The 23730-nt window shown below is 50.3% G+C and overlaps 2 protein-coding genes across 7 annotated transcripts in view; one reads left to right on the plus strand and one right to left on the minus strand.

The window, feature by feature from the left end:
• MPG (N-methylpurine DNA glycosylase) overlaps positions 1-18487 on the minus strand; it is a 33717-nt gene extending 15230 nt beyond the window's left edge. For all 3 annotated transcript variants that reach the window (XM_017808825.1, XM_017808826.1, XM_017808824.1), the window contains exons 1-3: positions 18476-18487; positions 12979-12985; positions 5878-5880 (exon numbers count right to left, since the gene is read on the minus strand). The gene's annotated coding sequence lies outside the window, so the exon portion shown is untranslated. The remainder of the gene's footprint in view (positions 1-5877; positions 5881-12978; positions 12986-18475) is intronic.
• The window catches only part of RHBDF1 (rhomboid 5 homolog 1), a 60518-nt gene that overhangs the window by 3755 nt on the left and 33033 nt on the right, over positions 1-23730 (plus strand). The window contains exon 1 of one of the 4 annotated variants that reach the window (XM_017808811.1): positions 20260-20550. The exons of 1 other annotated variant lie outside the window; for it this stretch is intronic. Coding sequence is in view for 1 of the 3 variants with exons in the window: in XM_017808808.1 (XP_017664297.1) it covers positions 20685-20770 (86 nt within the window). In the remaining 2 variants the exon portion in view is untranslated. Of the gene's footprint in view, positions 1-20259; positions 20551-20645; positions 20771-21470; positions 21545-23730 lie in introns of those variants that run through there. 2 more of the 4 variants (XM_017808808.1, XM_017808810.1) reach the window with 2 other exon arrangements.

Genomic DNA, 23730 nt, shown 5'->3' on the forward strand with positions numbered 1-23730 from the left:
ATGAGAGACATTTTTGTTCTCTGACAACACAGAAATGCTTGGCTTTACAGGATTGCTCAGTGCAGAGGAACAAATAGATTAGATATTAGTAAGAAATTCTTCCCTGTGAGGGTGGTGAGGCCCTGGCACAGGTTGCCCAGAGAAGCTGTGGCTGCCCCATCCCTGGAAGTGTCCAAGGCCAGGTTGGGCAAGGCTTGGTCTAGTGGAAGGTGTCCTGCCCATGGCAGGGATTTGGAACTAGGTGACCTTAAGGTCCCTTTCAACCCAAACCATTAAAAAAAAAATTTAAAAAAAGCCAAAACCCAAGTGACTGGGCTGATGGGCTCTGCTCCCTACATTTGTAGGACTGGTTTCTTACATGATATCTCCAGTGAAATTGGTTTTGATGGTGCCATAAAGACAGCCATGCCTGGGGGCCTCTCCCAGCTGCACAGGAGCAGTGGGAAGCTGGAGAATGAGACCAAAGGCTTGGCTGAACTGGCAGGAGATTGGGAGGCATGAGATGATTGCCCCAGCAATCAGCCAAGCTTTTTAAAAACATGGTAGTTTCCTTTTCTGAAGGGGTTAAATAGAGCTTATTCAGTATTTTCAAGAGGAGTCGTGCTGCAAGCATGCTTATAAATCTGTCAAAACAGAGAAAGAGTATCCATGAGTGTGTGGAGGGGTTTGTACATACATACATACATACATACATACATACATACATACATACATGTATGTATATTGAGTCAGAGCATTGCAAGCCTAAGAGCTCTTAACCATCTCCAGCTCTGCCCCTGTGCTGAGAGTGCTCAGAATGTGCTGGATGCAGGAAAAAGCCAATTAAAGAAATTCCTCTGGCTCTTTGCCCCCAGCCACTCATTCTTGCCTCTCAGAAGAGTTTCCCCATCACTGTACCAGTACAATAACTTGTAGAGCTGTGCTTAAACCAGCTCCCTGACCTGGCTGAGGTTAAAATCTCACACCACATCCATGCCCTCCAGGTCCATGCCCTCCTGACTGAACAACAGGTCACCTTTGACAGGTATAGCCTGGAGCAGTAAGAGGAGAGACAGGCAGGAATGAGGAGCCTCAGCAAAGCTGGGGGCAGGGTAATACACTGAGGAATCACCGTGGTTCTGCATCCTGTGCAGTGTCAGCAGGCCAGCAGATAGCAGTGGTTCAGATAAGCTCTACCAGTGTCCCACAGCAGACAGAAAATATGCAAACTAAGATGCAGTTGTTTTTACAGGAGTAATCCTGTACCCTTTGCAATGCTGAAATGCTGCTGGGAGGGGACTTTCAAAGGTGATCCTTGTGTTGTATGAGTGGAATAAAGACTGGTCACCTACTTACTGGCTCTCCTGGGAAAACATCAGAGCATTTTCCAATGGAGATCAGAAGTTATGTACTGAATGAGACCCACTCACTCTCTGTCTTAGGGGTTCATTACAAACCTTGGCATGGAGAGAGTGAGCAAAGACTGAAAAGGAAAGAAAGTGACCTAGAAAGTGCCAGGATCAAAAAAAAAAACAAAAAAAAAAGAGAGAGAGACAATTCACACATAGACTGAGGAGCTTATTTCCATAGGATACCGTGAGTATTAAAATACTGCTTGGGTTCAAGAACCTATTGAAGAAATACCAGGAGGGGAAAAGTCTGTCCAGGCTATTACACACAGACACAGCATCTCTGCTTCAGGAAGTCCCTGAGCCACAAACCACTGGGTCTGGTGGAGTATTTAGGAGAAATATGACTCTATACTTGAGCTGTTTTCATACTGTCTGTAAGCTTTCACAATTCACCGCTCTTGGGGGCAGATATCTTCTGCTCCATGGGCCTGTTATCTGACTCATCCAGCTCTTAGAGACATTTTGCAGGAGTCACAATTGTTTCGCTTATCCTGCTTAGCTGATATCTTCTAATAAATCTAAGTTCATCCAGGAAATGCCCAGAAGGTGAAAGAGAACGTTCAAAGAAGCAAAAAACGCCCCGAATTCTTCTTTGGTGAAGCAGGACTGCCCACCCCAGCCCGTGGTGTTTGCTATCACAGACATCCAAATTTAGGAAACATATGGGCGTGGGCATATTTAGAGTCATTGACCACAGGCATGACATAGCACTGGTTACTAAAATGGACCTGAAGTTGTTTGCCCTGCAGGATATGGTGAGGAGGCTTGGATTGAGTATCATTGACTAAGGTCACAAGAGTTAAGCCTGAAATAGCAGAACTTGAGAACATTTGGGATGTAAACAGGTGACTGGAGGGAGCTTTCTGCGAGGGATAATCATTGACCAGAAGTGTTGGCACGTGGGACCTGATCTGAGAAAGGCTTTACTGCCTGTAACTGTGCTGGCAACTCAAAGATTAGCTCTGCATTCGCTGCAAGTTAATTATAGGGTCATTTGTAACTCCATCCTGCCCTTTAAGATTAAAAGAAAAATCATAAATGCTGCAAGAGAGAGGCTCATCTTAGGGCTCACAAGCCAGAGCAAGAGACAGAGACCTCTTCTCTTGGGGTCTGCGTTTCAAGTTTATCGTTGTAACTAAAATTGCTGCTGTATTTCCCTGTTAACCTTCTTTCCCGGGGTAAGAAAATTTACACACTCACACTGCCTATCTCCTCCCCTTTTGAATCTGCAGGCTGAGTTCCTCTAGATTTTATAAAACCTGGTGTCTGGGTAAAGACCTGGAATCATGTCCCTCCTTACAGAAAGAAAGAAGAATGTGCTCAGCGATTCCCTGCACTGTTTGAAGTGTTCTGGGTGATCAGCACAGATGTACTGGCCAGCCAGTGCATGCTGCCTGTGGGACACAGGAGGCAGAGGGGAGCTGTCAGCATTACCAGGTCTTCAGGAAAACAAGAGGAGACAGAGGTTATTGTGGAAAGGAAGGGAAATGGGACACAGGAGCCTCGGAAACTGTACTTTGTTCCGCTGCTCAAAGAGCAACTTAAACATGAAGGATCTCCAGTTTCTGTCTGAGGCCCCCTTTAAACAAAAGGGTTCTCGAACCCTCAAATCTGTCTTCAAACAAATCCCTTAGGTTTGATGTGATTATTTGCTTCCCAGAAAAACACAGGCAGCCTGAGCTCTGGGGGAAGAATTTAAGTAACTGGAAAGCAGCGGGGTGCACCCTCTGCATATCAATTTTTCAGTTGGCATTGGACTCAGTGTTCCGGTTCCAAGAGCTGCCACTGAAAACAAACTCCTCCTTTTGAAGAGATGGGAACTCACATATTCCCAGGGAAAAAAAGAAACGGTCTGGGGGCATAAATACAATATAGGTAAAGTTTGCTTTTACATGTAAATCACTAATGCTTTCTGCAGTGCTCACTCATTTTTAACATCACTGTCCTTACCCGCTGCTTCAGTCAAGACAAGTCTGTGCTCCAGCTTTGCTGTGGCTTTAGGAATATAAAAAACCTAAAAAAAAAAGAAAGAAAAAAAATCAATAAAACCAATAAAATCAATAAAACTATGTCAGAAAAACCCCAGTATAAATTTAATTGGTAATGAAAAATGACTCCTTTTGCTAAGGGATCTTACTCTGTTTGAGGTGGTAATTCCTTCAAACTAACTAGGAATACTTCTTGGCAGTATAAGCCTGATCTTTCTATAAGTGGTTTTTAGCAGGCTTTGAAGATAAATCAAATGTTTAAGGAATCCTCTCTGCTGAGCAATGGCTCCTGAAATTGGGGAAAGATGGTGACAGGGCTCCAGCTCTTCCAACACCTCCAAGCCTCTCTGCAACCAACTTTCCAACGACCTTGTCTAGATAACCAAGTTTAAACCCAAGACACCTTCTCTGCCAAGCAGTGCTGTGGCTAAGGCAGCCTCTCCCGGCATTCCTGGGCAGTTTGGGGGGGATTCTGCTGAAATCAGCAATTCCCTAGGGCATGTCTGCCCTAACCAAGCTCTGCTGAATCTGCCTCTGCCCCATCTGCTCGCCCTTCCGCTGTCATGGGTGGCCAAAGAGGACATGCAAGCACTGGCATCAGAAGCAGGTTTTATTCCCATTTTAGAATACATAAATTCCCATAAGGGACAATAAGCCATGATCTCTTTCCAAGCAGAAATCCCTTTTCCCCTACTGTAGATTGCTGCCTGTCAGAGGTTGGTTTCCATTTCTAGTCTAGGGCCTGGTTGAGACTGACACCACATCTGGTTGCAATGAGCTATAACTTTCTTGCCTTTCTCCAGGCAGCCTTTCTGAAGGCAGATCACGTGTGTACAAAGTGCACATCCACGTTGCTTTAGCTGGAATATGAATCCCTTTTGGCCTCATGTTAAAATACATCATCACGTGGTGAGAAACAGAATTTTGACTGGAAAGATAGGAACACAGAGCCAATGTAAATATCCACTGAAAAAATAGGAACTACTTTGAAAATAGCTAAACTCCCAATTTATTTCTTCCTGCTTCCTGAAAATTTATCACATTTGCTTAGCTCACGGCTTTTTCCTACTTACCTGTTTTCTCTCTGCTGGTGTCTTTCTGAAGTGCAGCAGGAGCTGTGTCTTTTGTGGGCTGGATTTGAATTAGAACTTGAAGTTGCATTTTCAGTGGCATTGTGGGTTAGTTCTACTCTTAACAAATTTGTAGTGATACAGGGTAACCAAAGATACTTTGGAGTATGTAAAAATTCCTGCTTTCCTCCTTGTGTAAATAAAATGACCAAAGTTGGGGTTTGTGGTTTTCTTTTTTGGTCTGAGCTGCTGGAGAATTCCTCAGCATGTCTACAGAGAGAAAAAAAAAATAAAATTGAAAACTGCCTTAATGCAGCCAATAGATTTGTTTCACTTTTCTCTCCACCTTCCTGGACAGTACAGCAACCAGTATGGGATAGACAAGGCCAAAACTGAGAGTCCAGGGAAGGGCCACTGGGAGAGTGGCTTTGGTCACCCTGGAGGAGGTGATGGAGGGGGATCAGATCATACCTTGTGCTGCTCATGGGGCTTACAGGGACTTTGCAAGGGCAGGAAGCCACAGGTAATAACAAGGGCATCTCCTGTTCCCCTGCACCACACAGGACCTGGAAAGGTGGTGGGACCTCCATCCTTGGAGATTTTTCAAAACTCAACCGGGTGAGGCCCTGACCAACTTGCTCTGGCTTTGCAGCCAGCCCTGTTTGGAGCAGGAGGTTGGATTGGAGACCTCCAGAGCTCCTGTTCCACCAAAACTCTTCAGTGATTTTTCGTGTGATTTAAGGATCAAGCGGTCCATTGCTGCTGTCAGACACAGTCACCACTCAAAGCACACAACTTTGCAGGCCTTCTGCTGCAAGAGTCCCAATAGCAGTGGTTTCCTTCATGGGTTCACCAATAAAAAGGTAACTGCTGCTGCAGCAGAAATGGTCATCTTTCACCAGCCTGATGAGTACAGGTTTCTAACAAAGAACTCCTGGAAAATCTGCTCTTTCTGCCCACGGTGGAACTCAGAGCAGTTGCCTGTTCCCTGAGGGAGTACTCTAAGCCTTTCTTAGTGAACCTGTCCCCTAAAGGAGGTCTTCCTACATCCACCCACCATGCTCCCTGCCTGCAGTGTCATCTCTTGAGATGGCTAAGACCCCAAAATACCATGGAGGAGATATCTCAGATGTACTTGGCAGAAACGGCTACAAAGGATGAAAAGATGGGAGAGGAGCGGGGTGGCTTAGCAAGGATGTGGGAGTGAGGAGCAGAGAGGGGCACTGGGAGATGTTGACTAACTGGGGGGAGTCAGATTTCAGAGAGTGCCTTTTTTCAGGAACTGTGGCTGGCCAGATGTCACATCCCTCCTGGGAGGCCTCTCAGTACAACAAGGTTTCTCGCCTGTTTTTGCACTAGGAAGCCATTGACAGGCACTATATCACTTATTGACTTGCATCTGGACACCCATTAATTTTGTGCTGTCACTACCTTTTCATTTGCACAGCACATCCCATATTTGGCCTGCTGATGTGTAGCGTTTCTACAACATCACTTCTCCAGATGTCAGCTTCAAACTGGAGGTTGAAACATCTGGTGAGGAAAAAAGAAAGGCAAGGGGTTTGCCAGCTGGGGTGGTGTGTGTGATGACAGGCTTGTAGGGGAAGCACAATAGCTTGATGTATTTGCTGTAGTGGCTACAGCCAAACAGGCCAAGGTGTTATTTACACATGCTCTTTACACACCTCACACTGGCATCAACACCAAATCCATTACCAGCCAGTTCCTATTGGAACTGAGTTTAGGCTTTTTGACTGGGAGGTTTAGAAATTAACTGTTGCATAACACATTTCTGGAGTCAGTGCTGCCTGTCTGGAGCAATTTCTGTGGGTTAGCTGAGCCCTCACAAATGCTTTCCACAAGCAGTTTGCAGGGCAGTTAGAGGAACTGCCATACTATTTTCCCAGGCTGACTGATTGGAGTTTAAAAAAAACCCCAAACCTATTCTAATCAAAGATAAACCGAGTTATCATGAGAAAGGAAATGCTTCTGTGAGTAACTCCTCTGTCCTGCCCTGTCACCCGGCAGCGTGCTGTTTGCCTGCCCTTTCCCTAGAGAAGTCCAGTGGCTGATCCCACTATTTTGGGATAATGTATATGCCCAGGATTCAGTGTGATCAGGAGCAAGAGAAGCTGAGCTTCCATGCCGTGGTCTTGTTTAAGAACCATCTCCCAGGGCACAGTGAGGTGCTCCCAGTCTACCTTCATCCTATGACTTGGGCATCTGGGTCTCTGCTGCCAGAATCCACAATGGATTTCAAGCCTGACTGGCCTCTAAAAATGGAAAGAACTTAAACTATTTTTGGGACTGCTGGAAGGAAGGTCAAGCGAGTTTCAGAGCGATGGGAAAGGGGAGGACACCAGCAGAGAGGGGGTGGGACCAGTGATATGGGATTGCAGCCACAGACCTGGGATATGGAGAAAGAAATGAGCCACTGGCACTGGCATAGTGGGCTACAGTAGCCAAGAACCTGGGGCATTAAGGAAACTGTCTGCTGAGCAGCATTTTACCCTGCTGGTGTCATTGGATGGGTGTTCCCAAAGCTCAGGACAGGTACCAAAGTGGCACTGCATTTCCAGACCACAGGAAACTTAGCAAAACAAACAAACAAAACCCCCTCCAAAGGTCCAAACTTTGTCTCTAACCATCTCTGTGCTGTCAAAAGTGGTTGGTCCTCTTGTGTTCAGGAAAATCCCTTAAGTGGGAGGACCCCTGTGAGCTGTGCACAGAGCAGGCCCGGGCTGAGGACTTTCCAGGTGTGCTCTTGGATTAGCTGGCAGGTATTTTGCAAGAGGTGTATGGAAAATGGGCACTAGAGGAGAATGTTACCCTACATAAGTGAGGGCACCTTGTCTGGACAATCTCCTCCAGTTTTTTGCTTGGAATTGTACTCAAGGTGAAGCCAGCTTCACCCTAGTGAAATGCATGGGACCCTGCAAGGTGTCTGCAGAGGGCTTTTGCAGCTGGGCATCCCAGGGGCTTTCTCTAGGAGCCTCTCTGCCCAGGCAGCTCTGGAAGCCCAGGTGTGATGGGTTCCCAGTGCCAGGGAGCTGTCCTGGGTGGCCCTGGGGAAGCAGAACGGGCATGCACCTGATGATCTGTCCAGAAAATTCATCAAACATCACAAACTGGATGAAGGCCTTCAGCTGGTGCTCAGCTGACTGCAGGGAAAGGGCAGCTCTGCTTGCCCTGGGGAGGACCAGGACCCCACCTGAAAAGGGACAGGGTGGGGGGCAGCAAAAGGGCCTTGGGGATGGTGTGCAGGATTTAAACTGAGCAGGAGTTATACAGCTGTGAAATAAGCTCTAAACTCTGTGTACATTTGGAGCTCAGTTTAAGCTCCTTCCAAACCCGTGCCCATGTAACTGGAGATGTGCCAGGCTGGACCACTGTAGGGCATGTGTAATATTTTGGGAACAAGAAGGGATTTTTTTTTTTTCCCCAGAGCTTTTGCCAAACCTCAGTTTCTTGAGGCTGAGGATGTAGCTTAGGCAGCAAGGTCCTGGTACAGGGGCCTGCTACATGGCCTGGGAAAAGCAAACCTGGCTCAAGCCCAGTGGTGTTGGATGCTTGCAGGCCCAGGGCTCTCCTGGGCTTGCTGAGCTGCCCAGCACCGTGGGACTGTGGTCAGGCAGGACTTGGTGCTGCTCCTTCCTGGTCCCAGCGTGAGTTGTGAGGGAGCCCAGGATTCCCAAGCTACTCTGGGCACTAAGCCACTGGCCTCCTTCCCATTAGCCATAATCACTGGTTTGCTGGAAAATTTATGAGACCTGCTGCAGTGATATCCCTGAATACAGAAGCTGTTGTAAATGTAATTTGTTTCTAGGATTTGACAGTGTTTATCTGAGCGACTTCAGCCACCCATCCTTCGCAGTAGTTCTGCTGCTGGACTCATGGGCTCCTGTCAAGGACTGCAGATTGATCCCTGACTCTCCTGGAGTTCAGCTTGTGCCAAGAAGCATGGCAGTTATCCCTCTGGTTCGGAGTTATTGCTGGAAATGTTGTTGTTAGCCATTAAAGTCACTAACCCTATTTTCAGGGTTATTACAGTATTTAACTTGGCTGTTCCAGTGTGGTTTTAAAGCTGTATTTCCAACACATGATATGGGGTAAAAATAGGCAGAGTCTAATTAGAATAATCCCCGGAGAAACTCAGATTCCTCAATTACACAGTGAGTTGTTCTCCTCACAACATGGCAGGCACATTTCAGCTCAGTGACAGTGGGTCAGCCTAGACCCACCCTAGGGGAGAGGCTGCCATCACTCTGGTGGCAGAGATAGTTCCTGGGAAAAGCCCTGGGAGCATTCCACGTCCCTGGAGACAGCAGCTTCTCCAAGCTGGATGCTTAGGTAGGGCTTAGGTGACCACCACCAACAGCTTCTGCATTTGTATTTAGCTTTTCCTTTTCTAAGTTCCTGTGTGGGTGTGTGAGAAAAATCCCCTGCCTCTTCCAGTGCTGGAATTTCTGGGAATGGGGCAGACTCCGGCTGCAGTGTTATGGTCTGGGGGTTAGGATGGTGGTGGTGCCAAAAATAAGATTTTGCAGGCAGCAGTGTGGCAGGCAGGCAGATTCCACTGGGCTATCATTATCCCAGGAAACATTTCTGGGCTCTGCAGCTGGGCACAGGGGAGGGAGGGTGGGTGAGGGCCAGCAGTGGCCTTTAGGCTGCCCACCATCCCAGCTCCATCCCAGCTCCATCCCAGCTCCATCCCAGCTCCATCCCACAGCGGGAGATGAGTCAGGCCCCAGGTCCACCACTCCAGCAGCTGGAAAATTGTCCAGACCCTCCCACAATTCCAAACAGCAGCCAGGGCTGTGCTCTGGGAGCTCTGCTGGGCAGCCCCCTGCTCCACAGGCAGCTCCTGAAGTCCTGCTAAACCCCACCTGCATGTCCTGAGGGGCTCTGGGAGCATTCTTTTGGAGATGGGGAGGCTGAGGAGCAGCTTAGCTTTCCCTCTCAAAGCCTGCCAGGTCGGGCTTCCCATGGCTTTGCCCAGACTGAGCAAGTACTCTCCAGGGCTTGGTCTTGTTTCATTTTTTTTGTTCAAGAGTGAAACCAGATATACAAACAAAAATGTGAGGCAGATGCTACCAAGTTACCGGGGAGTTGTTTGGACATCTCCAAGTGCTCCCCAGGGTACTGGGAAGTGTCCTCAGCTGGCCAGGACCCCCTGTCCTCCAGATTGACACCCCGGCGCTTGGAGCCATGCAGGGGGTTGTGCTCTGTGTGGGACATGTATTCCCTCCCTCCCCTAAATGCATGGAAATATTTCTGTTCTCCAAAATTAGTTTCCAAATGTGCTGGAATTTCCTTTCAGTAGGAATTCTTGAAAATCTGGTCTTCATTGTGAGACAGAGTGGCAACTTTTTCCAAACCCCCTTGTCTGGAATTCCTCACCCACAGCGAACAGGCAGATTTCAAGCATTTTGTCACAGAGGTGTCCCTCTCAGGATCACCCTGAGGGGCTGAGCCAGGGGCTCGCTGGGTGCTCTGAGGCTGATTGGATTTTCATCCTAACAGTGCTTTAAGTGCCACAGCGAAAAAAACCAATGGTGCTGGTTTGGAAGATGCTTCTCATCTCCTCCAGTGAGACTGGACTGCTTGGGGTGTGTTCAACCCATGGATACATGGGGTGCATAAGTCCCTCATGACATCCTCCGCTTGCAAAGGACTGCAGACCTACAGGTCAGGCACCCAAAACCCACAGTGATACAATGAGAGTGCTTTACAGCAAGGCAAGAGTGTCACTAATCCTATTTAAGAATGACATGTCTTATTTTCCATGTCTTTTTGTACCATCTGGACCTCTGGGGAAATATCTGGAGGGGCCTGGCAAATTTCCAACCGCACATCTGAAAAGAGTCATTTTCAAAAGGCCACAAAAACAACTGTTTGTGAGGGCTGATTTCAGAGTCTGACTTCACTTGGAGCAGTGGCTCCTCAGCGGTTTGGTTACCAGGGTCATGCCTTTTTTTAAAAAAAATTTATGACAAAACTCAGGCTCTAGACACAAAACACAACTGCCTTTCAATATTATGATGGACTCTGTAGCCCCTAAACAACAAGGCAGATAATTTTATTTGAAGCCTTGGTTACAGAATGTCTTTGTTTGAAATTCTTCCAGAGCAGCATTATCTCATCGCACCGAACAACCAGCTTCAGTGGGCACCAAGGAAGTGTCCATGCCCAGGCCTATTTTGGGACTCTGATCCCAGTGGCTCTTTTGCTCAAAAGTAGGTCAGATTTTAGTCCTTTTCCAGAAGGAAAATAAGAGTAAGTTCAGATACAAGATTTCCAGGAAACCAGAAGAAATTGCTGCTTCTATTTCTAGGAGCCCTGCCAGAGACAAGCTCCTTTGTACTCAGGCTAACTCCTCTCCTAACTTTACCATATGATTGATGACTCAAATTATGAGGTTTCATTTCCCATTTCTACCTGAGATTTCCTGTTTGGGCTCTTCCCAGATGCAATGAGAAAGGTTACCACAAAGATATTTCTGGACCTAGAACTGTAGCTGCTAAATTTGTAATTGCCCAGCCCCAGGGCGGAACACGCTTTTAGCTGAATCAGTAGCTGTGAGAATACAGCACATACCGTGAAAAACTGGCCTCGCTTGCAACACCACTCACCTACTGTGCTGGCTCCTTTGGGGTGATGATGTGCAGCAAAATTATATCAGACTTTGTGATGGCTGAGTCCGAGTCAGCGGCACTGGATGCCGTGGTCTCTCCATCTTCCCTGGTCCCTGATGTGTCTGGAGCGCTGTGCTGGCACCCTCCTGCCCTTCAAACGCTTCTCCTGGGGTGATTTACTTCTTTGGTTTTGATCCTTCTGGGGATTGCTGAGAATTTGCATTGCCAAGGGCGTTTTTCCTTGGAAATGTCCATTTGGAATCAGCAGCAGAGCACAGTCTGTACGTGAGCCAGTGGGTTATATAAGATCAGTGCTTAAGATGCTGAAGGCGAATCTCAGCTCAGCACCAAGGAGAGCTTATGCTGGAGATATGTCTGGTCAAGGAGCTCTGTCCCAGTAGCCTGGGATCCCTCCTGCATGTCCCAGCTACTGTTTGAATGCCAGTGGGGCTGATGCCATGAGCCCAAAGGATGGGTGCAGACCTGGGACTCGGAGCGTTACCCTGTGGATCCTTCAAGCAAGATATCAAGTCACCTTTGCTAATCAATTCCACTTGCAGCTGGATCCAAACTCCAACGCAAGGAAGGCACAAAAACATTTGCTCTCTCCATGGCAACCACATGGAAAGGATGATGGTGGGGATAGGCCCATTTCCAGAAAGGAGGGATCCACAGTTTCCAAACTAACAAGGCTGGACTGGCTCCCCTCTGCCGGGGCAGGAGGCCTGATCCAGGAGATGTGAGCACCAACATGCCTGGGCTCCCTGCCTCCAGCACCCCTGTCCTCATCTCTGTGTCTGAGCTGTCAAATCCTTCCACATTCTTGACTTCATCCACCCTCAGCAGCACTTGCTGCTCCTGCCAGAGGTATTTCTGCCCCTCGTCTCAGGTCACTCCATGGCAGAGCAGGATGCAGCCGTGTGGCTGGGTGGCTGTCCTGCTCCCATGGCTGGCACAGGGAGCCCCACACAGGCTGCTGCAGCAAGGCAGTGTTTATGTCCTGCAGCCAGGGTAAGGTGTGAACACTGCTGGCACGTACAAACAATGTACAAACAGCCTCCAGCGGGAGAACAAATGCTCAGGGAGCAGGAAGGGTCCCCTTGCTGCCAGGAAACCACATCTGAGCTCATTTACCTGCTGCAAACGATCCTCTGTGCAGTCAGGAGGCAGCTTTGGTGGTCACCTTATCAGCACATTGCTGATTAAATAGCTCCAGTCTGAGCCTACCACAGGATCACACAAGCAATTAGTTTGGAAGAGACCTCTGAGATCATTGAGCCCAACCTGTGACCAAACACCACCATGTCAACCAGACCAGGGCACTCAGTGCCATGTCCAGTCTTTCCTTAAACACCTCCAGGGATGGTGACTCCACCACCTCCCTGGGCAGCCTATTCCAATATCTAATCACTCCTTCTGGGAAGAAATTACTCCTAATGTCCAGCTTAAACCTTCCCTGGTGCAGCTTAAGACTATGTCCTCTTTCCTGTCGCTGGTTACCTGGGAGAAGAGGCCAACCTCCACCTGGCTACCAGTGTGGTGTGTTCATCTGTGAATGACTGTGGGGCCACGGGAGTGAAATCCAATCCTGCTGTCTCACCACCAGCCTGCTGGGAAACCCAGGCTTGCTCAGTTATAACACATAGGTTGAAGTGATGGTGGCACTGCGGAAGAAATATGCCTATATCCAGTAGCACAGGGATCCTTTCCCATAGGTTGTGGCATGCTCTTGGGAGCACTGTCTCTTGTATGAGGCAAGTTGTTTTACTGGAGATGTGAAGATGTTCTCGGTTCCTCCCCCTTGAGCTGAGCAGCAAGTGTGGCTGCAGGGATTGCAGAGAACTACACAGGCATTTTCCTGCAAAGGGCCATGTAGGAGGCTGAGTAGTTGAACCATACTGCTGGCAGTCACACTGAAGCCACAGATGGTGAAAAAAACCACATAACCAAAAGCCAGCCTTGAGAAAACATCCTGATCACCTCCCGCTGCAAGCAGGAGCCACCACTGACCCGCTCCCAGGACTGTTTTAACATGAGTTTGCACAGACTCAGGGGATTTTTTTCCTTGGCAAATCTATGATGTCCCCAGCAGGGACATCCTGCCACCCCAAACCACTCCTGGGAGCTCAGCTCCCAGATGAAAAGCACCTGCACAGCCCTGGTCTTTCCTACACTCCTCCAAAGAATGATGGAGCTGAGAGGATACCGGGAAGGATCTGCGGGTGCCAGTATGAAGGTGGCATTGTGGTGAGCAAGGTTTGTCCATTTTTCCTGATTTCCCTGCTATAAATGAACGAAAGAGCTGAAGGGCAACTTTGTCCCTGTTCACCCAATGCCTTCCTGTAGGTTTTTAGACAAGACATTGAGCCTCTTGATCCCAGGGAGGATAATCACTTCCATGGCTGTTGGCAAGCATAGGAGCTGGCTGCCCTCAGTGCTCAGTAGCTTGAGGCTGAGCATTTGCTCCATTCCCTCGGTGAGAGGAGGAATTATTTACGAGGGAAAAGATCCTCATTACGGCTGGAACACGTCCCGGGGACCAGTGACCTCAAGAAAAAGCCAATTTGGTGATGAAACCAAGAGCAGAGGTGGAAAGGCCGATCTGGTGACGGGGTCTGTGCCCAGGCCGAGCCCGGTCAGCGATGGCTGATCCTGTGCCAGGCTCAGGGAGCGCCGGAGCAGCAGGATCTCAGGATGTCCCCGTGGCACCGTGAGTGGTGTCGGGGCTCGTGCCCCTGCTCCAGCCCCCCCGCTCTGCAAACAGGAAGCTGGCGAGCAGCTGCTGAATAAGTCATTTTGGGGAGTCTGTACCAAACTGGCTTTCAACTCCTGAATGTGTAGGAAGGAAAGAGCCGTGAATACGCCTTTGTGACCGAGTTTGGCACCAGCCACACTCCGCAAGAGGGACAAGAATGTGGCCATTTAGAGGGGATTCAGCTGCCCTTTAAGAAATGAAATGATCCCTTCCCTTTCCTGCAAGGCTTTATTCAGGGGAGAATAGGAATGAGACAGTGAGCAGCTTCTTTCTCTTGCTGGCACTGAGGGCTGCGATCCAAAGCGTGGATGTCGGAGCGCAGGAGAGACCCCACTCCAGGGAAGCTGCACAGCCCAGGGGTGACCTGCTGGTCCCTCTGGCTGCAGCCTGTCTGCTGCAGGAGGGATTGCACTGGGGCAGCAAAGCCCCAGACCTGCCCTTTCCTGGAGGATTCCCTGAGGTGATTCCACTGGGACTCCAGCAAAATATCTGTCCATCTCCTCCACTGGGCTCGGAGGGGTTTTGGAATCCAGCAGTTTGGAAGGTTTTGCCCTTTTCTGAAACAATTCCCCACCCAGTTTTTCAGAAGTTTCTGTATGTTACATTAAAAATGGACTGTGTCCAAGCATTTGCGGGTTTTTTTTTTGGAAAGGCTTAGATATTTTGTACAGATCTTTCCTTTGTGGACAACTTGAAGTCCAGGGGCTCTTTGGTAATCTGGAATGAAGACAGGCTCTGTTTTATCAAACCCTCTGGGACGCTGGCTGCCTGCTTTCAGTTGGAGCTTTGACCATAATCACTGGCACGATTATCACATCCAGTGACAGAGGGAACAGGTCTCTGGGGCAGCCAGTCTGCCTTAGCCGAGGCTCCAAGAGAAAAACTTGGTCACACATACACCCAAACGTTTTCCAAAGAGTGACTTAGGAGTTTTCTGAATGACTGGCTTTGGGACCTCACAAGTCCTGAAGCAGTAGGAAGCTCCAGATGATTTCAAAATGCTTCACGTGCCAGGAAAAAGGAAAAACAAGCAAGGCAGATATTAGTAGGTTGGCTAGTGCTGAACCATATCGCTCCACTGGGATCATTTGCTCCACGTGTGGACTTTTTGTAAGAAATGCTTGTAACAAAATGTAATACATGCAGGGGGCTTGGGTGGGAGTCAAGATTAACAGTTGCTTTCTTCTGGGGTTTCATTCCTTTCTTGCCTTCCCCTGGTTCGGCATCTTATGACAATCATAAACAGAATGTTAGTTAAGAACTTTGCTGGCAGCTTCCTCTTTCAACCGTGTCCTGCAGAAGGGCTGGGAATGCAGAGACAGCTCTACCAGCACTTCCTCATGTAAGGGCAGCCACAGCTTCTTTAGTTCCTGCACCAAAAGTTCTGCTGGAAAACAGGGAGTCTTTACAGCCCAGTGTGTTTGACAGATGTTTGTAGGCTCACTGCTGATGGCGTTAAAGTACAAATACCCCTTCTGTTCCCGTTTGCACAGCACCAGCGTTCCAGTGAACACCACGGCACCCTGGGTGGGATCCTCAGGAGAGGGGACAGGCACAGAAACTGGAGAGCCCAGTGAAGGGCCACTGTGATGGCTGGGGAGGAGAGCTGGGAGAGCAGCTTTTCTCACCCTGGAGGATGAGATGGAGGGGTTGAAACCCAACTTGCACTGCCCCAGGGGGTGACAGGGACCCTGCAAGGGCAGGAGACCCCACGGGAGTGACAGGAGAAAACGGCTGCACGCAAAGATGGGACACGTCCCTGGGACAAGACCCACACAGGTGGTGGGACTCCAACCTTGGAGGCTTCAAAATCCAGAAGCAAGGCCACACTCTACACATGCCAGACACAGAGCTCACAAAACTTCTGGAAGCTGGTAATCCCCTTCTCTTCCTTGGCTCCTGTTTCAACCTGAAAAATCAGGAACAAGGGGGGAAGGACCAAACCAGCAAAGCAGTGAGACACCAGGAAGAGAAGCCACCTTCCCAGTCTTACCTTTTGCCATTTACTGGGCAGCACAGGGGGACCTGACAAAGTTTAGATCAGAACCCATGAAATTAATTGTTTGGAATAGTTTTTACACTAAATATTATTGTTCCTTAAATCTAACTAACTACAGTTTGACATGGTTAAATTAGTGTTTGCTGGAGAGTGGATCTATGTTTCTGAAACAGAGCTGATTTTACTTTGAAATTTCAGCCTCTTAGTCTGTTACTTGCCTATGCCAAAACTATTCTTAAAGATTTGTGTAAAGATTTGCTGGATTTACACAAAGCCCTGTTATTTTAGCTGAGTAAGTTCTTTGCAAGCTGGTTGTCAGTAACTGAATTATTTTTTCTCCAATTACCAAGTATATATTTTTACATCAGGATAGTATATCTCTAGAGGTCTTCAAAAATGTAGCTTATTGCTGACAGACCAACCAAAATTCTTCAGCTCTTTTATGAACCTCTTCAGTTCATTTATGAGTGACTGAATGGGAAGGCTTTTTTTTTTTTTTTAATTCTCTTTGAGTTAACACAGGAACTTAGGAGATGCTGAACTTCATTGTGGCTAATGCTGTGTTTGAGTCCCTTTCCATGATGCTCTTCTGTCTGAGCTGAACTAGATCACTCCTTACTGCCAGTCCTGAATGTTCTCCTTCAAGGTTTGTCCCGTGCAGCAGGTTAGAAGCCACCTGGAGGATGGACTTACTGGCTACAGGCTGCAAAACCTTGCTGGTCCACCTGACATCATTTCTCACAGTGCTCTGGCGATGGGCCTCTGGCATTTGCAAGCTGATGTGCATGTTCCTACCTCTTGTGCTCCTCTTCTTCATCAGCAGGAGTGGCTCTGAGTACTGGGATCAAGTGTGACACCAGTGGCTGACACCCAGCCCCGGTGGGGGGACAAGCAGGGACCCCAAATACCACCATGACATTCAACCACTGGTCACAGAGCTCACAGTCCACGGGGCTCATTTTTTCCTTCTGTATCCACTCCCCGTTAGCAGAAGTTGGATATTTAGATGCAAGTGGCTGTTCAAAACCCAGGCCCCCCAGAATTACAGATCAACAACTACAAGCTAATTTGTGCAATTTGGATTTGGGCTCTTCCAGGCCTGCATTCCAATAGCAAGGGTTGATCACACCCTTGGCCACTGCACTCCGTATCTGACTGCTCTGTAAGAGTCCTCGTGTGCCTCTTGGAAATAAATCTGCACAGTTTTGAAATTCTGAAGCAATATTATTTCATCTCTTGCCAAGAGTGGATTGGAAAATGATAAGAGTCTTTCAGGCTACATAACAGATATTTTGGGAGTTTCATCTTACTCCTTCCATGACATTTTTATTCCTTCCATATGAAACACACACACATATATATATCTGTTTTATATATATATATATATATGTTAAAAGCTCCTTTTTGTGTTGAAGTAGACTGGGGAGAAGGAAGCTATTTTGTTAAGCAACATTTCCTAAATATTTTGGAAATCATAGCCTTCTTTACACATGCTTTTTTTTCCTTTTTTTTTTTTTTTTTTTTTGCCTACTCAATTCCCCCTCTGGGTTGACCGAAATGAAAATTGCCATTTTGATCTGAGTGGATTTTCTGGGTGAAAAAAAGTTGAAAATAAATATTTCCATAAGGGCTACCCACGAAATCCTGGTTGTATATCATTTCCACTCCTCCACCTCCTCCTGGCACTGCAAACACACACATTCCCTGTGGCTGGAGCTAGGAATGATCAACTGCAATTAATCTGGGCAGAAAATGAAGGGGTTGAGTTTTGATGTGATTTCCTCGTGCTCTGCTGGGCAGGAGCTCCTGTGGCTGTGAGTGGTCTGGGGCACCACCACCATCCCAGATCATCAGCATTTTGGCTTCTCTCCCTCCTCCTCTCCTGGTTTTGGTCCTCAGCTCCACATGGACTTGCTGAACACACCTGTGAAGTGAATTGTCTGTCCTGGTTTGGGCTGAATAAGCTCCAGACAAGGATGGCAGGGCTTGGTTTTATTTTTGGACCTCTTCTGTGGGCTTAACTCCCCCCAGTCCCTGTGGGCCTGCTGCCAGCTCAGCCTGTGGCACATCCAGCACCTCACCAGGTGCACGGACCTGCCAGGCCAAAGTCACCTCTGTGTCCCTCCTTGGCCACTGAGTGACCCCACAAATAATGTCTGCACTGTCTGCTGGTGCCTGAGGGCGACAGAGGCTTCAAAAGGCTTTCCACCCAGTGTTAGGTTTTTGAACTTCATGAAAATTGAGTGGATTGTAGGAAATTCAAGTTGAAACACAGCTGCTTGTTAGCAGAAGGGGCTTTTTTTCTTTTTCTTTGAAAGCAAAAGGTATTTCATTTGCACTCCGAAAAATGTCAATATTTTTTTCTGGAGGTCAGCAGCACCATTCCCAGCTTGGCATCCAGTCTGGAGGCATCTGTATTCCAAGCATTTTGCACCAACACTCCCACAGTGTGTGAGAAAGGGCACTGCTGGGGCTGGGTGGTCAGAGCAGCCCACACTGCTCTCCCTAGGCCAGAAAGCAGTGTTGCCAGTGGCACGCCAGGAGCTGCAGGGTAGTGAGGAAGGGGAGGAGATATTTCTCTCCACAGTACCAACCCCACTTCTCCTGTCCACAGGATCCCTCTCCCCCCACACACACAGGGCTGGGGATGAAAACCTGACCAGCTGCTGGCACCCAGGAATCTGGTCTGTTCCCTAACAAGGGGATGCAGGTCCAGTGATCCACCCTGGAAAGGCATTCCCCAAAGGGAATCCCTGTCCTCTCGCTCCTGGCAGTTCCCTCTCTGGCTCCTGGCCAGGCCACCTGCATTTGAAACTCCGTGGGACTTCGCTTGGGTTTCTGTGTTATTAATCCTCCCCAGACGAAATCCCAGGCCTTTCTGGACCTCTTCCCTGTTTGCTAGGACGGCTGCCAGGGCTGTGCCACTGCTTCATGTCAGCACAGGAGGCACTGCAAAGCCCATGTGTTTCCAGAGGGCAAGGAGAGCTCGGCTCTCCCTGCAAGGGCTGCAGTCTGATGCTCTCTGCTGTGCTTGCACTGGGATGCTTTCTTGGCATAAACACTGAACAAAGCAGGTCAAAATCAAATCATCTGTCTAGGTAACCAGCAATCCAGATAAACAGAGGCCTCTGTGCTCCTGGTGTGTCCCAGCTGTGCTCACAGAACAGGTAGGCAAGGTTAGGCTGTAAGAAGGTCAAGGAGAAGGGGCTGTGCTGGCTCAGAGCATTGCAGGGCTCCCCGGGGCCACATGTGGCCAGCAGGGGCCACAAGCACAGGCCAACACCACCATTTCCCTGCTTGGATTATAATCCATATACAGTGCAGCCCCATTTAACACCTCATGACACAGGATCAGTGCTCCAAGGGAGCGCTGCATGTGCATGCAGGAGGGGATGCTGATGGAGATGAGGTGTTGAACGATCCTGTGCAGTGCCCGTGGGCTGCTCTGCACCACTCCTGGCCAGTGCAGAGCCAGCACTGCCTGGCTGTAATGGGCAGGTGTGTGGCTCACCAGGCTTTGAAGCAGTTTTAGCAAGCTGCAGCAGTAAAAGTGCTGCACTTCACATGCTGATGGATATCTATTTCATTGGGTCTTAACCACGTCTTGTGGCAAAATCACAGTTTCTCATGGGTTTCAAGCAGAAGGGAGGAAATTCCAGTTTCCAGCGGAGAAGAACGAAGCAAATTCATGTAATCACACGTTCACATTAAACATAACAAGCACCAGGAAAGAGCTCTCCTTCAGCTGGTCCTCAGAGGCCACATTTCAAACAGAAGTACTCCCTGCAAGCATTCATGAGGGAGAAAGCAAACAAGGCTCTTGGGCTGGATGACCTGCTCCAGACCAGGACTGGTGGGTCCTCAGCAAAAAACTGCTGCCGTGCACCATCTCATGGTCGAGCAGTCAGAAGCTGGCCTTAAGTCACCTTATTCCATCTATTTTAGGCTGGGAGGACTCAGTGCACTGAAGGAGAAACACCCTGGCTGGCAATGGCAGCAAGGTAGGTGTATTCTTTACCTGGAGGGTAAATTTTATCCACCTCAGTGCAGATGCCTGCAGTTTGGGTAAAAGAATCCCACCCTGAATCCCACCCCAGAGACCTTGGGGGCTGGGCAGGGAAGCCCTCGGGGAATGGGAGTTTGTGGGATGGGGTTAGCAGTGCTGTCTGCAATAGTGCTGCAGACAGGAGCGAGAAATCACGTTTCAGTGACAGAGCTTTGCTTTCCTTGCAAAATGCACACACTATTGGCACGAGGCAAAGAACGAGCAGGGGTGGGTCAGATTCCCACTCCAGCTCCAGAGCGTTCCTCCTGGGAGATGCTGAAGGGCCCTGTGAGTTCATCTCTGCTCTGTTGCATTTACTGGACGCTTCTTTCCCCCTGTTTATGTGGTAGAAACATCTGAAAATAATTTGTGCCTTGTTAAGCTCTGCGGACGGTCAGGGTTCTGTGTGCAATTTGGTCTCCACCTCAGCCAGGACTAGCTGGGGCTGCTCTGTGTTTGCTCATTAGCTAACGAGACACGCTGTGGTGAGCAGGGCTCTCTGGGGGGCTGCCTCAGACGTGTGGCTGCCGTTTGCCGTGCGTGGGCACACGCAGGGGTGGGTGCGGTGCCGATGAGCTCACCCTGCGCAGGGAGCGCCGGCCCCTGCAACAGCGGCTCTCCCACTCCTCTGGATCACGCAGGTCGGCGGGGAAGACGCAGTAGGATGGTAAGGAACATCATCCCCCCCAGTTATTACTAATATTGAAAGCATCTGGAGCTGCGGGTTGGGGACCTGCTCAAGAAGGACGTGCGTGCTGCAGGCCTCGCTGGAGCTCCAGCAAAGCTCCGTGTGAGCAATACATGCTGACTGGTGCTCTGGAGAGCATGGATGGAGAAATCTTCGGCAGCAATCCCAGGACAAAGGCGAGCAGGGCTGAGCAATCGAGGTGGGAGGATGCCCTCCAGAAAGGGGAAAATGATTAGGCTGGGAGGAAAGAAACATCTTAGGGGAGGGATGATGCGCTAACCACATGGCTGGAGGAGGAGGTGTGAAGACTTGATGGGAAACGCAGGACTAAATGTGGGGGAACGGGGCAAACAGAAGGTAAAGCGAAAGAGCAAGAAAGCCTGAGGGGACTGGTGGCATCGCAGCCCAGCGTGTGCGAGGCTCAGTGGTGAACGGTCCCGCGAGGGGCAGCGGGGCCAGGGCTCGGCAGCTCAGCGGTGCCCAGCCAAGGGGATTCCCGGCACGGGGACCGCCCGGGCGCAGCGCTCCGGGGAAGCAGCGCTCCCACGCAGCCGCGGGGACACCCGGCGGGCCCGGCAGCTAAACCCCGCCACCCCGACCCAGCCGAGGGGCCAAAGGGCGCTGCCCACCCCGGGCCGCGGGGGAAGGCGGGGGCTCGGGGCCGCGGGCGGGCCGGTGGCTTCCGCCCGGCGCGGCGCATTCCTACCCCGTGAGTCAGGGCGGCGCGGCGGGATGCGGCGTCCCGCGGCCCCGGGCGCTGGCAGCTCCCCGCCGGGACTCTCCCCGCCGAGCCGCGCTCGGGTCCCGGCTCCCATTTGCATGCCGAGGCTGTGAATGGCGTGCCCGCCCGGCCGGCCCCTGGCACGGGGGAGGAGTCTGCTCCGCGGGCCGAGCTCGGCGGCGCCGGTGCCTTAAGCCGAGCTGGGGGGGCGGCTCGAACCCGAGCGGCCGCTGCGCTTCGCCCGCCGGCACGGTGAGTGCGGGGCCGGGGGGATGAGCGGGGGGATGAGCGGGGGGATGGCCGGGAGGGGCGTCCGACCGGGGCCGGTGCCTGCCCGGCGGAGGTACCGGGACCGCGCCGCCCCAGCCGGGCGGGGAGCGGCCCTGGTCGGCCCACGGGGGTGAGACCGTGGCCGGAGGCAGGTGCCGCCCCCGACCCCTGTGTTTGGATGTTGGGAGCTCGGTGATCCCGGTGCTTTCGGCTGTAGGTGAAGGTGCGCGTTCATGGCTCGTTTCAGCTGATCGGGTCCACCCCATCTCCACGCGTTCCCACCCATCCCTCCCCTGATGCTGGCACCCGTGGTTTGGCAGCCGCTCTGGGAGGTGAGCTGCTGGAAAACACACGGCTTTTTACGTGTAAAGGTTAGCTTTCCTGCTGGATCGAGTCCCTGAACGGAGTTCTCACACTGTGCACTGCTGGCACGGAGCAGGGGATCACAGCAGCCTGACGCGAGCAAGAGCAAAGCTTTTTGCAGGATTGCACCCTCAGTGCCAAGTCCTTTTGGGTTCCTCAGCGAGCTACCAGTCCTTCCCCCCATCGTGCCGCACACACATAGTGCCAAAGTGCCACTGGGACGTATTTTGCCTTGTGCTTTTCTCCATTGTAACTCGGGAGAGATGAGTGGCAGCACAGAGGAGTTTTGTCCGGTGCCTGTCCTTGTGCACGGCTCGGTTCTGTGGCTGCTGCTTCTCTTGCAGGTTGGATTCGTGGCGGGGTGCACGCTGTTGGTCAGGGATGTCTCCAGGCCGGGTCTCAGAGCGAGCAGGAAGTTGTTTCCTTTCTTCCTGTTTTTGTCCCTATGCCTGCTAATTTCCTTTGGGAAGAAAACTGTATTCTGCAGTAAAGGGAAAAAATAGTCACACGTAACGGGAAGGGACAAGGCAGCAAAGCCGAAGGTGCTTCTGAATGAATCATGGGACAAGGAAGGAGCACGGGGTGTTAACTGCAGTAATGCTGATAGAGCAGCAAGGACATGTTGCTACCTTTGTGCTCTGACCATGGGGGTAAAAAGGACCCGCTTGGGACAAGCTGGAGAGGAGAGCCTTGGAAGGAGAATGGGATTTCCACTCCAGTGTGTGGATAGATGTTGCTCTCCAGCTCTTCCCTCTCAGTGGTGCAGGCTTTGCAGGAGGAGGTGATGACTCGTGTTAGATCGGTTGATACGGTTGGAAGACAGAGATGAACTTTCAGATACTTCCTTCAAGTTTTGATTGTTAAAAGGACTTTATGAAATGGCTTGTCTGCCTTTTTTTCTTTAACCCTCTGTTGCTCTCATAACAGCTATCATCCCTCCCTCCTGCTGCATCCCTCTTATGTCCTTAGATCCTCGTGGCTGCCACTCGGCAGCCCAGATCTGCATTGTCCATCCATGTGTGGGCTCGTGGGGAGGCTGTGCCATTCCTGAGATGGGACACTGCCAGCCTTCCAGGAGGTGCTGTGGGTTTGGAACAGGTCTCCAGCTCTGTTCTGGTCTCTGTGCCCCCTCCAGGAAGGCAGTGGTGTGTCCGTGGTGTCCCTGCTTCTGTACGTTCCCATGAAAGGAGGTTAATGCTGTGCAGCGTAAAAGGAACTCCCACAAAACTAGTTCTGCTCTGGGACTTCCCATCACAGCCCTTTTTTTTTTTTTTTTTTTAAGCAATCCACTTGCAAGAGATCTGCCTACAAACTGGCTTTTCAGGTTCTGGGGAAAGCCATGGGCTGGCCCCGGTCTCGGGAATGTCTTGCTCTGTGCTGGATAGGCTTCAGCCAGGGGGATGAGCTTTGGGTATGGGAGAGCTCTGCTCCCCTGCAAGCTCATCCTTCTCGTGGCTTGGTGCTGATGTGTCACCTCAGCCAGGAGTTATGTCCCTCGTCACTGGACTTGGCAGACGGCTCGTTTCACTTTCGCGGCGGGGACTGAACCGAGGCTGCAGCTGAGCGAGGTCGCCAGGCAGGAATAGGAATTCCTTTTGGGGTCATCAGTCCTGTTCCTCTGGAATCCAGCCCCGGAGAGTAGCCAGCAAGTCCCAACATGTTCCCCTGGGAGAGGCAGGGTCTGCCGAGAGTGGCATGATAGGACAGTTTATTCTGGGCACAGAGCCCTCGTGCTCAGATATAATTAGTAAAGGTTTGATTCCGTTCAGTGTGTTGGATCTCAAGCACAGCCTGGTTGGTGCTGA

This window comes from Lepidothrix coronata, unplaced genomic scaffold, assembly GCF_001604755.1.
Source record: "Lepidothrix coronata isolate B3197 unplaced genomic scaffold, Lepidothrix_coronata-1.0 Scaffold24, whole genome shotgun sequence".
NCBI lineage: Eukaryota > Metazoa > Chordata > Aves > Passeriformes > Pipridae > Lepidothrix > Lepidothrix coronata.